Below are 16267 nucleotides of genomic sequence, written 5' to 3'. Positions count from 1 at the left end.
AAGGCAGACCATTGCGTTTTCCTTTGGTCCAGTCTCAAGCATTTCCTCACAATTGTGGCACACAACATGAGGAGCCCATTGCTTGTCTTGATCACCAAGATGAACTTCAAAATATGCCTTGTAGGCACGCTTGACGAACGAGGATATGTTACGTCTCTGACGATTGAGTGTGTAGCATCTACATATGTAGCAGAAGGCATCAGGCTTGTTTCTGCAATTATATCTATTTTTGGAAGCCATGTTTGATCTGAAACAAAAGAAGAATGATCAAAATATTAGAAGCTATCTATATATATGGACGTGAAAATGCTTATACATGGTTTACGCAAGTTAACATTTGTACAATTTCATTAACCTCAAATTGCATACAAACTAGAGCTTGTAGAGAAAAACTAATTTCAGATTTGAAATCAGCGCCTAAAACTCCTTCAGAATCAGTTAAAATATCCAATGCAACTCAAAGTTACTGAAAAAGTGTTCCCCAGTGTAATCTATATAAATATATATAATAATTAAAATATGACTGTTTATTATAAAATACTAATCCATTGAGACACAGCCAAGACAGAGAAGACTAAAGGTCAGTTTTACATTATTGGATACATAATATGAGTGCCTGTGCATTACATCAATACACGTTATGTAATGTGAGCTAGGCATGACTGGAAGGTCAGCGTAATAACAAATATATATAGCATTGTGAGACTTGAGCTAGGTAGACTAAACATTTGTATTTTTGTGTTATAATTTGTATTCATTCAAGCACAAAAAACATAATTTATATTTATTTCTTAAGTTCTTTTATGATGGTTATGAGGTTAGAGAAAATAACAAACAAAATATAAAGTCTTACTGAAAACAAACATTTCAAATGTATTTAGGAGGTTTGAGAGATTACATAAATAAAATTTGAGGTTTTTGGGATGAAGAATAGTTGTTAATCATAACATGAAATCATTTTGCACTTGGACGAGTAACAAAACAGACTCCATTTTCAAAACAAATCTTCAGTAAAAATACTTTATAAAAAATCTGATTTTTTTTTGTATAAAAGAAACATGTAATCTTTACTAAAAGTTTATCAAATTTTGTGAAGATGCACATACTGCATGAAAAGTTATAGTATGAATACTTAACATGTGCAAGTGTGTATATGAAGTAGTGTATATTATACCGAGCACATTGCAAAAGGGTTAAGCTGTATTTAATGTCACTTGAATATTATTAAGCTTAGAATTTAAATTTACAAATAACCATATTCTTTTCTGTTTTACTTCATTAATTGTCAGATTATTAAAGAAAAATGAATTCTTATGATAAAGATGAGCTGGAAGCATGTCTAATGAGAAACTGTAAAGCTAAGTTAGTCTAATGGTATAGTAATAATAATGGTCATTTGTAAACAAACGTAGCCAGGAAGATAGAACCCAGATTTATGGTTATGGTAATGATATGGGAAGTAATGTGTTTGCAGAACACATGCTCTTGCTTATGTATATATATCAGTTTCTGAAAAGTTTGTAAAGTTAATTGCTAATATTATTCATCTGTTCAGGTATTAATTTATTTTATTTTTTTAAATAGCAAGCACAATATTTTACCTTATTTTCTGTGTATGAAATAAATACAATCGTAAGATTCTAAAGAATTCGTCACTTTCTGGGGACATTACTTTTATGACACAGTATAAAATTATATAGAATTTATATTTTATAAACAAACATAATATATCAAATATATGAACATATGCTCAAAAACAAACACACATGCACTACTAGCCAAAATCTTAAGGCCAATGGCCATAAAGAAAAAATATGCATTTTGTGAGTTTGAGTCAACCACTTATTTGAGTAGAGCTTTGAAAGATGAAAATAAGAAAAGGGATAATAAAATAAACTTTTTCAGCATTTAATAAGGAAAATGTGAACACTATGAAATTAGCCTAAATACTAGCTGGTCAAAAGTTTAAGACCATACTGAAAAGAAGTCCTAAACAGGGCAGGAAATGCCCAACAAAGAGGTCTCAGTAGTGAGTTGCATGGCTGTCATTGCAAATAACTGCAAACATTCTCTTTGGCATGGCCGATATAAGCATTTGCAGAAGGCTGGCTGGAATGTTATTCCAAGTGGTGAAGATGGCTTCACAAAGATCATGCACTGTTTGGAATTGACGTCCATTTCTATAGACTTCTCTTGCCATCCACTCCCAAACATTTTCAATAGGGTTCAGTTCGAGCGAACACACTGGATGGTCCAAAATAATCATGTTATTCGCCATGAAAATGTCCTTTGTCGTGCAGGCATTGTGGATTGCAGTGTTGTCCTGCTGAAAGATCCAGTCATTTCCACACAAGCGAGGGCCTTCAGTCAATAAGCATGCTCTCTTCAACATGCCAATGTAGCCAGCTGCTGTTTGACACCCCGTATAACCTGAAGCTCCATTGTTCTATGCAAGGAGAAAGCACCCCAGATCATGATGGAACCTCCTCCACTGTGTCGTGTAGAAGATGTCTCCATTGAGATATCTTTATCATGCCAGTAATGTTTGAAGCCATCTGGACCATCCAGGTTAAATTGTTTCTCATCAGAGAACAAAACCTTCATTCACTTTTTTATGTCCCATGTTTGGTGCTTCTCACCAAAGTTTAACCAAGCTGTTTCGTGGTGTGGAAGGAGGTGTGGCCTTTGAAAACGTTTATGGTTTTTAAAGCCTTTCTCTTGTAGATGCCGTCTTATTGTTCTTGAGCTGTATTCTGCATCCGTAAGGGTCTTAATCTGGTTCGACGATCAGCTGGTGTCTTGCTGGACAAACTTTCGAATCCTCTTGTTCAACACCGGCATAAATTTTCTTGGACCGACCACTTGAAATTCTCGTTCCATATCCCTCAGGGTCTTTTAAGAAACTTGCAACAGCAGTTTTACTACACCCCATCTCATGTTGAGAGAGACCTTGGTTTTGCAGTTCAACAATTCTGGCACGTTCAAACTCTGTCGATTTTTAGCCTTTGCCATGTTTTTACTCAATGAAACACAGGAGATGTCAGTGGAAGATGTTGACAACACTAATGCTTGAACACAAATGACTAAATTTCATTATGTGTTTACCTATTAATGATTCATTTCAGTATGGTCTTAAACTTTTGACCAACTAGTATTTAGGCTAATTTTATAGTGTTCACATTTTCACTATTAAATGCTAAAAAAGTTTATTTTATTTTTATTTTCCCTTTTCTTATTTTCATCTTTCGAAGCTCAACTCAAATAAGTGGTTGAGTCTAACAATTCAAAATACATTTTTTTCTTTATGTTCATTGGCCTCAAGATTTTGGCCAGCATTGTATGAACATTACCTGATATGTGCTATTCAGTTATTATTGTGTGTTGCAGGTACAAAATATGATGCATTTATTAACACCTTCTGATCAAAGTTAAATTAGCAATATTAGTTGTTTTCAAACTTTTAATGTGGGTCAGTGTGCATGTTACAATGTTTTAGTAAGTTACATTCAAAACTTAATTAAATTACTTTGTTTTCATTATATATAACTAAACTTGACATCAAAACAGTTTACGAATAAAATTTTAATTTCATTTAAGTTTTATTTTTCTAAAAAAGTATTCGAAAAAAAAATCTCCATCTCCTCTAGTATGAGAATTGTGATATTTGTTCACTAGGTCTCCTTCTCTGATTTATTCACCACACATCTGAAAAGTGCAGAATATAATGTAATTTTATCATAATAATAAAGGTATTACTCAGGTAAAGCATAATGTTTATAGCCTTGAGTCTTATTGTTTATGAAGACATAAACTGAAAAACTAGACCCACTTACCACATTATCCTGTTACATTATCTTTTTCAAAAATTGCCACTAATTCTCTCGAACATTTTGCACTGTATTATTTATAACCAACAGAAAGCTATGGTTTTAATTTATCAAAAAAATGTATTGTATGACATTATTTTTGGTACAGAGAATTGCTTGCTTTGTCTTTAGATTAAAATGTTTTTCATGCAATCTACAGAGTAACAAGTTTAAGGTAAGATTGAAAGGCTTGTATGATAAAGTTAGAAACCCAGAAAAATTGTGATAGTTATAGCACATTGTTTACTTTGTTTGCATTATTATTCTCTGTTCTTAGATGCATTATTTGAGCAAATAAAAATTATTTTGTGTACAAGTAGTATTAGTATAAAAAAATAGTATTAAATTTTGTCAACAGTGGACAGCAAAATTACAGGGTTATGGGTAAGTTATATATTTCTTGTTTTTCATGTATATTTTTTTATTTGTTATTATAAAGGTAACTGAAATGCAAAACTTAGAAATGTATTATGTTACATTAAGTAAGATAATGAGAATTTATAAACATAAAAATTCTTCAAGAAGTATGCTTAAGAGTGTTTCAGTTTTGTGTACTATGTAATTTGATATGGTAATGTGAGTTCTGCTTTTGCTGAGTGATTTAAATTAAACAAAAACAGGTGTATACTGTTACAAGCCTTAAGCTGTTTAGGATAAACAGTTGTTTTATATTTCAGTTACAATTTACAGTCAATTTAGAAAGAAAAAAATAGGTATTTGAGATTTTTTTCATATTTTTTATGGTAGCTACAAGAGATCCAAATTGACTAAGCACATTTAGAGTTATAGTAGAGAAGACAGATGAAATATAAATTTTTACTAATAAAACATTTGATATTTATTAAGAAGGTTTTAAAAATTACTAAAACAAAACTTAACAATCTTCAGGGGAAGAAGAAGCATTTTTAATCTTAACATGAAAATTACTTTATACTCTCAGCAATCAACATTCTGGCTCCATATATTTATAAACAGGTCTTTTGTAAAAATACTTAATTAAGAAATCTGACTTTTTATACACAAAAGTGTTATAATGCTCACTGAAAGCTTGCCAAATTTCATGAAGACATGAAAACATGTTAAATGTTGCAGTACATAAACGTTGAAGGTCACTTTGGGGTTATGAACTCAGTAAAGCCAACTACACATATAGTGAGAGAGATAATGTAATTGTTTTTCCTGCAACACAGTTGAAGAATATGTGGTGTGATTTTTGTCAGTATGAAGGGAAGAAAACACTGGTGAGTTTATGCATGTGGAAATCAAATCTAAAAGTGAGGAGAGTAGGGTACATGCATATGTGAACCTCAAATTGGGTTTATTACAATTTTATAATTGTTCACACATTTATTTGTGTATCACTGACATAAGCTCCACATACCCACAGCTGAAGAATATCTGTTAAGTGAAGTGAATTGTAATCAATTATATAAGTAATTTATAAATCAAAAGTATGGTAAGGATTAACAATGCAGTATTACTTGTGTATTATATTTTTAATGTCAGTTATTTATTTATTTTCACATGAATTGAATTTTTTGGAATTATTGAGAAATATTAAACCAGAAAGCTAGTTTTTGTTCCTGAAGCATTATTCCAATGTATCAATGAAAGAAAACTGCATTAATAATTCTAAAAGTTTATTTGTGAAACTAAAGAAGCAAAATATGTAATAATATGTCAAGCTGTGGACAAGGGTAAATAAAGTTATGCATAACCTATAGCTATTATGTTAATTTATGAAATCAGTTTCTATATTATCTTTACTGAAGATTTTATGAAAAGTGGCAAATTGTCAGTGTTATGCATTTTAGTAAAAAACAGTAAACCTTTATGTAATTCACCTGAAAAATGACAGTGACCAGAGAAAACAAAATTATCAATACCAGTTGTTTAACTTTAAATCGACTTCCAGCACATCTTTGTCAAATAAGAGCTGGTAAGCTTACATGGCATTCCATGTGAGTTTGGTAGCAGTGTGTATATACATATGATGATGTATTGGTTTGTAGTTTGAGTTTAGATTGGTTCATAACAAAATAAATGAGCTCTACATGGTATGTACATATATTTTAGTGAAATTAAATAATTATATCCAAATGAAGCTAAATGAATAAACAAAATCATGAGGAAGGACTGCATTAAAAACAGGAAATCTCTGATTAATTATATTATAACCATAAATTTCTAAGCCATAAACAAAATACATTAACGTGAAACAAAATAGGTTTCATATTTAAAAAAAAAGGATCCGAGGGTACGAGCTACAATGTGGGATTATAAAATGTATCCCAGGTTTTGGAGGTGACTGCAGAAATAGGACCCACTTTGCAGTGGTGACACACCATCCATCAGCCTCAACCTTCAATTCCCTAGTCTCACATAAGAAAATTAGAAATTAGGAGAGCGAGATGTGGGTGTTCAAGACCACAATGTCCCACATCTGTTTCACCCTTCACTGCCTGCAGACAGTTATGGGAAGGTGACTGCTCTCCCAAGTTAAAATAGGAAAAAGATAAACATAAAAAGATGAAAAATAAAAATAAGGTCATCTAAGAACTTGACACTACTTTATGCAGATGTACACCTTAAGCAGCACATAAAAGCACAACAGTCACAGTTAACTATCACTTTACTGATGTCATGTTAATTAGTACCTCTAGAATATTGGGGGTAGGAATGCTAACTCCTTTTTTTGTATTTATTACAGAATAATTTAAGTTTTATCTAAAATTTCTTTATTAAATACATTAACTGTTAATTTACATAATCAGTATATCAACATTATTAATAAAATATTGTAAGTTATTACAAATTTTACAATATCTGAATAACTGCAAAGTTGTAACGTTTATAATAGATGGGTATGGCACATTACTATGTAAGGAGGGTAAACCATAAATTGGAAATTCAAAATCTTTTCTTTTATCAAAAATATTCATATTGATATCCTTTTTATCAATTACTTTAACTTCTAAATCTAAGTCATATGTATCTGCATTAGAAATCAAAGTATTTTCAATTTCTAATTCTGTTGGATAAATGGTGTCAATAACATTATATATTTCAGAATCAGTTATGCTAATTAAATCATTAATATAAAACTAAAAATATCTGGATTTGTATAGTTTTCAATAAAATATATTTTTATAGTGATATAAATATAAATTTCCTTCAAGTAGAGAAGTTAGCTCCCATTGGAACTCCTATCACTTGTTGAAAAATCTGTTTATTGAAAAATATAAAATTATTATAAATAAAGAAATTTAATATATCTTATTTTTTTAAAACTATATTTTCATTTTTCCAGTTCTATAAAAGGATAAAAATATTATTCTATTAATTTAAAACAAAGATTAAATCTTTTAATGGTATTGTGGTATATAATGTAAAGACGAATGTTTGAATACTGTTCACCTGCTTACACTTTCTTATACATTCTAAAATAGGTTGGTTATTTTTTAATATCCAAAATGCATGTCTTTTATTGTTAATACTTACATTTTCTATCTTATCAAGTAAAATATTAAGTAATTTAATAATATAGCCAGTTGTTTGATAATTGTTTTTATTGAATTGGAAATAAATCTAAATTTATTTGGAGATTTAAGTAATTCTAGAATAGCATAAAGTAATGGCAAATCTACATAAGAATTAGGTTTAGAAGAAAGTTTATGATAAGTTTTAATGAAATTATTAATTACTGTATCTTTAGATTGGTTGATAAGTTGAAAAGTGCATGTATTATTAACTTCTTTTATTATGATTAATGCATAAAATTTTCTGCAAATTATACCAATATTACAGTTAACTTTATCAATAAGAACTATAACATATTTTTCTTGTAATTCTTTAATCTTATTTTTAGCTGATTAAATGATAAATCTGCATGGTATTTTTCAAAATTTACTTGGAATAAATTTATTTGTATTTTTAGGTATATATAATTTTCATTCTAAAAACCATCTTGGTGGATGAGCTGTAATATAATTTTTAAAATATATTCATCAATATTTTTCAAGAGATTTTAGAATACTATTTTTATTACATTCTGTTGATATTCTGTACTTAGATCCTTTTTTGATAATTTCACGTAATATTTTGTCTTTTATAACATCCAAATTACCAGTAATAATATGTTAATTAAAAGTATCAACAAATAAATTATTTTCAAATTCACAAGGTACATTATTAACATCATCTACATTTAAATTAGGTAAAATTTTTTTTCTAATTATATATTAATGGACCAATTGGAACTTCATATTTATAACAGACAGTAGGTCATGAGTTTTTACAAGGTAAAATATTATTGTTTATTGATTGATGAATAATTTAAAAATCTGTAACTCATTGAATATTTTGTCTAAAATTGTTTCTCTTTTTCAAAACTTGAAGCATCATTAGTTTTTAATCAGTATTTTATAATGTTCACAAGTAAATGTTTTGCATGATCATTTCAAAAGTTATATTTATTTATAACCTTAATTAATACTTTTAGATTTAGATGTTTAGTGTAGTTATTTAGATAATAGTTTTCATACTAGCATTAGTATACATAAACTATTTTTAAAAAGATTTATGAACTTAACCTTTCAAAAATAAGCAACCTATTTTAGAATGTATAAAAAAAAGGGTAAGCAGGTGAACAGTATTCAAACATTCGATTTTACAACATTATATACCACAATACCATTGAAAGATTTAATGTTTCTTTTAAATTAATTAATAGAATAATATTGTTATCCTTTTATAGAACTGGAAAAATAAAAATATAGTTCTAAAAAATAAGATATATTAAATTTCTGTATTTATAATAATTTTATATTTTTCAATAAACAGGTTTTTCAACAAGTGATAGGAGTTCCAATGGGAGCTAACTACTCTACTTGAAGGAAATTTATATTTATATCACCATAAAAATATATTTATTGAAAACTATGCAAATCCAGATATTTTTACTTTTAACTTAGATTTATTGATGAATAAATATGCATAACTAATTCTGAAATATAAAATGTTATTGACACCATTTATTCAACAGAATTAGAAACTGAAAATACTTCAGTTACTAATACAAATATGCATTATTTAGATTTAGAAGTTAAAATAATTGATAAAATGGATATCAATATAAATATTTATGATAAAAGAAAATATTTTGATCTTCCAATTTATGGTTTACCTTCCTTACATAGTAATGTGCCATACCCATCTGTCATAAACGTTACAACGTTTGCAGCTGTTCAGATATTGTAAAATTTGTAATAAATTACAATATTTTGTTAAAAATGCTGATATACTGATTATGAAAATTAATAGTTAATGGTTTAATAAATAAATTTTAGATAAATTATTAAGTTATTCTGTAATAAATATAAAAATGCATTAAATAAATACAAAGTAAGTAATATCAAAGAAACTCTACTAGAAATTAGTTAAAAATAAGGTCGTCTAAGAACTTGACGCTACAGGGTGGCCTGTAAGTCCCTACCCATCCTATTTATTTTATGTATCCAGTGTATCTGCGTATTGTCCCTCATTCTCACTGCATAATATTATGTGGTGCCATGTTCTTTAAGTGTAAATGGGCTTACATCGGCCATACTTCTCTGAAAAAAAGAAACAAATTTATAATACGTGCATAATTGAATATAACATAATAACATATGGATGGGTAGGGACTTACGGTCCACCCTGTACTTTATGTGGATATACACCTTAACCTGCATATTAAAAGCATGACATTCATATTAAACTATCACTTTACAGATGTCATGTTAATTAGTGCCTCTACAATATTAGGGGCAGAAATGCTAACTTCAAGAAGTAAGTTTTACCTTACTTATCCCAAAATGGTAGTGCCTTATTTTTATTTTTCATCTTTTTCTTATTTTAACTTGGGAGAGCAGTCATCTTCTCATAACTGTCTGCAGGCAGTGAAGAGTGATACAGATGTGGGACATTGTGGTCTTGAACACCCACGTCTTGCTCTCCTGATTTCTAATTTTCTTATGTGAGACTAGGGAATTGAGGTTAAGGCTGATGGATGGTGTGTCACCACTGCAAAGTGGGTCCTATTTCTGCAGGGATACCTGGGATACACTTTATAATCCCACATTGTAGCTTGTACCCTAGGATCCTTTTTTTAAAATATGAAACCTATTTTGTTTCAAGTTAATGTATTTTGTTTATGGCTTAAACATTTATGGTTATAATATATATATATTTAATTATACACTCATATCTGGGTTAAGTTGTTGCAAGCACTGTGTCATCCATGAGTAGTAGTTCATAGGTTACTGTTAAGTAACAGATTTTGAACTAGATTATCTTGGATTTTACAAATTAAAATAATGACATGTTATTTTAGGTTTATAATTAATTGTGTTGTTATAGAATATTCTATAACTGAGTTATAATTTCTCCAATTCAACAGAATTTTCAGTGACTACTAAATTTAATGGATCAAACTTTAGTGAGAAAATACTTAGGTGAAACACTTTATGTGATTGTTTATTTCTTAAGCTGATACATGTATGAAAAAATTGATGGAAATGGAAAGGCATTAAAAGATAAAGTATAAAAAAAAACAGTGAATAGCTACAGGTTGCCAAGTAACCAGTTGTACAAGATTTTGAATATGCTGAAATATAAACAGTACTTATAAGCATTATGAAGAACAAATTATTTCTTTTAGTTTGAAATGCAGACAGTCTGTTTTTCTACTGAATGAGAGTCATGAATCTCTGTTGTAAACCAAATAAAATTTCTCCCATAAGGATGTAAACCCATTTTGTGGAGACTATATTGATTTTTTATAATTACAGTATTCTTATATATAGTTTCTCAAATTTCATTTTAGATTTGTGCACATAATTAGTGAACTTCAGTTGATTTTAAAATGTTTGTAACATCTTTAATTACAGCCAGTTATTCTAAAGAAGTTTTCCAAGAAAGAAGTGTTAAACAAGACAGTTAAACCTGTGAATGTGGAGTTTAGAACTATGTGTATCAATAAGCCTCTTACATCCTGTATTTTAGAAATAACAACATCTTCAGGTATTATTTGTTCCACTGTTTATTTATTTTGAATTTACTTTATTTATCCATCCAAACTATCTAAAATATTTGAATTCACAAAATGAATAATACTTTAAGAAAATGTTATTGTTCTGAAACCTTTTGTACAGGTATTGGATTTGTCATGTGATGTTACTTGCACAGAGAAAAAAATGTTTAGAAATCTTTGATATGTTCACATATATGATTTATATGTATCTATGGGATTTTTTCTGTTAGATGCCACCATTCTTTGTCATCGTACTGAACACAAGAACATAGTACTACCAAAATGAGCACTTTTTGAAAGTTGTCATTTGTTTAAGAAGTTTCAAAGAGGAATTATTAATTTGTATTCAATGTATTCAACATGGTAAATTAAAAGTTTGCTAGTATATAATACAGACATGGGGATATATTTTTAAACCAAACAACAGATGCATGTTCAAACAAATTCCATTTTGTATATATTTATTTCTGTTCATGCTTTTATTTTTGAAATATTTATTTCTGTCAGTTGATGGAGGAATTCCTATTTTCATCATGAAATTTGCTCACAAAAAGAAATATTTTTTTCCTTAAGTTTTTCTCACACTGCTCAGCATATATGAAGACTGATGGATCAGTGTTGAAATCAATATCAAATTTTAGCAGTTGCAAAAAATGAATATTTTTTCTTTAATGTACCCATCAATATAAGCATTTTAATATAGGATAATTTCTCTCTGATTAATTGTTCAGGAAATAAATAGCATGACAGTCATTTTGTCATTATATATTATATGAATGGTAGGAGAGGAAAATTCGGTCTTTACTTCTTTCACATTATCTTGAAGCAAAATTAATGAACATGGATGCAGGATTTTTTACTGCTGTTTAATTAAAGTGAAAGAGAGTTGGTTACACCATGTATTATTTTTTAAACATTTGTAGACAAATGGATGGTGTTGATGCCATTTCAGTAGCTCACATTTCATACAGAAAAACATGTATCCAAATGGTATTTCATCTGAACTATGTATTTAATATTATGTGAAGCTAAGCTATATAACTTTTAATAATAATGTCCCATCATGCAAGAGAAGATGATGCTGTGATAAAATGGAACTGTGCTAAAATAATCAGGTTAGCTGCTAATATGCTGTAAACTCTACAAAAATCCAGATAAGTACTATTTCTGTATTAGCAGCTAACCTTTGTTTACTTTTGTAGCAATTTAACTATTTACTGCAGTGCTCAGCAGATATGTCATTGCTGCAGTCTTTGTTTCTTAAGTATTTAAGAATGAATTGTAACAATAATCATTTTAAAATATGTTAAGAAAGTAGAAAGACAAGGTACTTTGCAATAAAACGTTTTTTTTACTTTTTTTTATAAATGAAAGGGTACAATAAAAATAGTATTTATAGTCTGAAACAAAGAACTGTTTATATGTCAAACAATAAACATTCACTATTGTGAAAGGCCCGGCATGGCCAGGTGTATAAGGCACTTGTAATCTGAGGGTCGTGAGTTCGAATCCCCGCCACACCAAACATAGTTGCCCTTTCAACTGTGGGGGCATTATAATGTTACGGTCAATCCCACTATTTGTTGGTAAAAGCATAGCCCAAGAGTTGGCAGTGGGTGGTGGTGACTAGCTGCCTTCCGTCTTGTCTTGCATTGCAAAGGGATGGCTATTTCAGATAGCCCTCGAGTAGCTTTGCACAAAATTAAAAAAACAAAAAACAAACTGTTGTAAAAACTCAAATAGAATACATAGTGTACTATATAATGATGATATTGGGTGTATTAAAGTGAACTGTGGATAAATATCTAAAAAGGACTGTAAAACTGACCTGGCCTATCATCTTCACCTATAATATTTTTATTGGAGTGAAAAGTCAGTGAAATATGAAGCAACTAACTAATGTGAGAAACTTGTGATGTTTTTAGCTTGAAGCAGTATTGAGGATTAATTTGGTTTGTTCTGATATCTGGGAAATTAGGGAAAACTAATTGGTAAAAAATTTAAAATAGTACGAAGTTTTTATGTTCAAATGAATATTGTTAAATATTTAACTACAGAACTAATTTTAAAAGATAATATAATGTTGCTTTTTGTGCACTTGCAAGTAATAATAAACATTCTTTTGTGTCGTAACTTGTATTCTTAATTGCATCGTATTTAGTGAAAAGAGAACAAATCTGGTTTTGTTTTGAAAGGTGTGGAATGATAATGAAAGAGCAAGATGAGTTGTATTTACAATAGCTAATTTTTGGTTTATTACTATTTAGAAACAATTCATTAGGAGTGTATATACCTAATGATTATTATTTTTGAAATTGAGCATTTAATTATAGTTAAATGTAAAAGACTTCTAAGCACTTGGGAATTAACTTTTATAGTTTGCTGCAATGGAAAAGAATATGTACGTATTTATCACTGTGAAATGAAATAACTAAAATATTGGATAAAGTAATGTTTGAAATATAATTTCATGTTTTATCATCAGAATGTAAGTTTCAAAAGTGTTGTTTGGTTTGTTCTTTGTTTTTTAGAACTAGTTTCAGAAAGTAGAAAGTTTATTGTGTTTTATTTTGTGCTTTTCCTACAAAACTATAACATTAAGAAACAAGGTAATTACTTGTATACAATATAACCTATATGTCTCCTTTAGCAAAGTGGCACTTTCTCCGGGTTTATTTGGCTAGCAAGGTATCATTTGTGTTAGGAGATAATTTATATTCATCAAGAGTACGTCAGATTTTTGGACGACCATTTACCATCAGCCCTCACAACACTGCAGCTTATGAAATTCAGGTAGTATTTTATTATTGAAAATGAAAATTGTAGTAAAAGTCCAGAAACGGTCTTTAACACTTGGTGGAATCAGCTGTGTTTGTGACCCCAAATTGATGTTCATAACTTCTAGTGTGTTTTGTGTATCTTTGTGGAATTTCGCAAGCTTTCAGTAATCATTAGTATTCTCTTGTACACAAAAAATCAGAATTTATAATGAAGTATTTTAACTAAAAAAGTCCCCATGTATATATAGAATCAAAGTGTTGACTTCACTGAGTGACAAGCGATTTTTATGTTAAAATTAAAATTACTTTTCTTCATCTCAAAAATCTCAAATCTCATTAGCATACCCTCTTAAACCTAAGTAAATTTCAAAAATTATTTTCCAGTAAAACTTGGCCCGGCATGGCCAAGTGGGTTAAGGCATTTGACTCATAATCTGAGAGTCACTTGATTCGAATCCCTGTCACACCATACATGCTCACCCTTTCAGCCGTGGGGGAATTATAATGTGATGGTCATTCCCACTATTTGTTGGTAAAAGAGTAGCCCAAGGGTTAGTGGTGGGTGATGATGACCAGCTGCTTTCCCTCTGGTCTTACACTGCTAAATTAGGGAGAGCTAGTGCAGATAGCCCTCGTGTAGCTTTGCTCAAAATTCAAAAAATGAAAACAAACAGTAAAACTTTATATTTTATGTTATTTTCTCTACCCTAACTCTATATGAGGTTAGTCAATTTGACCAACTTTGTAACCACCAAAGAAATATTGAAATAAATCTGAATTACCTTTTTTCTCTTTCTAGAATGGCTTCAAATCATAACATGAAATTACATTAATTTATCCCAAGTAGCTTTAAACTCATAACATTATATATTTTATTTTATTGCTCTTCAAACTGTGTCTAACTAGTACTTCTGCCATACAAATTGTAAATCACTTGAGGAACATGTAGCTCACATTACTATATTGAATTACATTATGCACTAGCTACTTAAGAGCTGCTCATGAAAACTTTTTTTTAGTATTAGCATTATTCTCTATTTTACATAATCTAATCTTATCTGATTTAAAAAGTTTCTAATTTTTACATTTTAGTTATTTTTAATAATAAAAAAGAATACACACAAAAAAAGAAATACAGTACTTACCTGTTTGTTTGTTTTTTTATGTGGTCCAGTGTAATGAAACTGTACTTTTGTATGCTAATGGTGCTACTACACTAAATAATGCACCAACTAATACAAAATAGTAACATGGGAAAAAAAGCAGACAATGTTCTACAACTACTGCAATTTTTCTGGCTTTATAAACTATATAAAAAGAGCCATTACAAATTGAGATGAGCTCATCAATGTATTTACTGTGGGAATAAATTTAAAATGGATATTTTTTCGTTCAGAATGTACTGTAATATAATGTCATTTGATAAATAAAAATATTGACTTTATATTGGTTATACACAGTACATTATTAAATGGCAGAGAGAACTTGTCAATCAGAAAAGAGAGAGAGGATGTCATAGATGGGCATGGTGAGAGGGGTCTAATTTTCTAGTTTATAGATCTGTAACAAAATAATATTGAAGGCTATAAAATTATGCTTTGCCTGAGTAATGACAACATCATAATGAGTATTTCATGTTAAATTTAGTATTTTTTTGGAAGGGTGATAAATAAATTAAGAGGTGATATCCAGAGAATAACTGTCATTCTCAGGCAAAATACTAGAGGAAATTGAAAATTTGTTTTTAATATTGCCTTATAAAATTAAAACTTATATTAAAATATGGATTATTTGTTATGTATTGGTGTAAAGTTTATTCATATGCCATGATAATAAAGTACTTTAATTAAATCTTGAACTCAAACTCATTAAAACTGCATGCACAGAAAAGGATGCCTTTATGGAAAGGGATAACTTATAATTAATGCATTGCACACATGACTGTTGTATTTTATAGGTACTCATATTTAATTCATAGCTTTTGCATTTGTGCTTTCTTTAATTTATTAAAATGAGCAGAATTTAGAGGTTTTATAGGTAATAATTTTGAATGTGATAAAAATATGTATTCATCTTTTTTGTGTACTAACTGGTTATATTTGGTAACTCCTTTTTTTTTTTCAGTCCTTACCAAATGAAATCTGTAGTAGGTTAAAGATTCCAAATGGAATTAAAGGACACATGCTTGTTCCTGTTATGCTTCATCATCAGTCCTTTCTGTTGTCAGATTTTGTTTCAAAGGGCCAAAATCTACTCGTATCTGCCCTACCACCAAGCCATTTTTTGTGGACATGTTCTCAACTTGATCTTCTTCCAGAACCTAATTTGATGGTAGAATGCTCTGTGACTTAAAAATGTGTCAATCCACAATATACTTTGTATATTTTTAAATTATGTAACAGTTTATTGCTATGAAGACTGGCAACATGTTTTATGGTCAGTAACATTGTTTTTTCTTTCTCTTTAATGTTGTTGTTATTTGGCATTTTATGGTGTAAAGCATCTAGGCTATCTGCCTCATTAAAACAATAAAACAATAGTGAAAGTAT

At 29.3% G+C, this 16267-nt stretch overlaps 1 protein-coding gene across 6 annotated transcripts in view; it reads left to right on the top strand.

Moving 5' to 3' along the window:
- The window catches only part of LOC143237865 (mitochondrial mRNA pseudouridine synthase RPUSD3-like), a 32495-nt gene extending 16228 nt beyond the window's left edge, over window positions 1-16267 (top strand). For all 6 annotated transcript variants that reach the window (XM_076477552.1, XM_076477550.1, XM_076477549.1 and 3 more), the window contains exons 7-9: window positions 10796-10928; window positions 13589-13731; window positions 15843-16267. In XM_076477552.1, coding sequence (XP_076333667.1) covers window positions 10796-10928; window positions 13589-13731; window positions 15843-16070 — 504 coding nt within the window. In that variant the 3' untranslated portion in view covers window positions 16071-16267. The remainder of the gene's footprint in view (window positions 1-10795; window positions 10929-13588; window positions 13732-15842) is intronic.

Source organism: Tachypleus tridentatus, chromosome 13 (assembly GCF_004210375.1).
Source record: "Tachypleus tridentatus isolate NWPU-2018 chromosome 13, ASM421037v1, whole genome shotgun sequence".
Taxonomy (NCBI): domain Eukaryota; kingdom Metazoa; phylum Arthropoda; class Merostomata; order Xiphosura; family Limulidae; genus Tachypleus; species Tachypleus tridentatus.
Note: the sequence above shows the minus strand (reverse complement) of the source record. Positions and strands in the feature narration are given on the sequence as shown.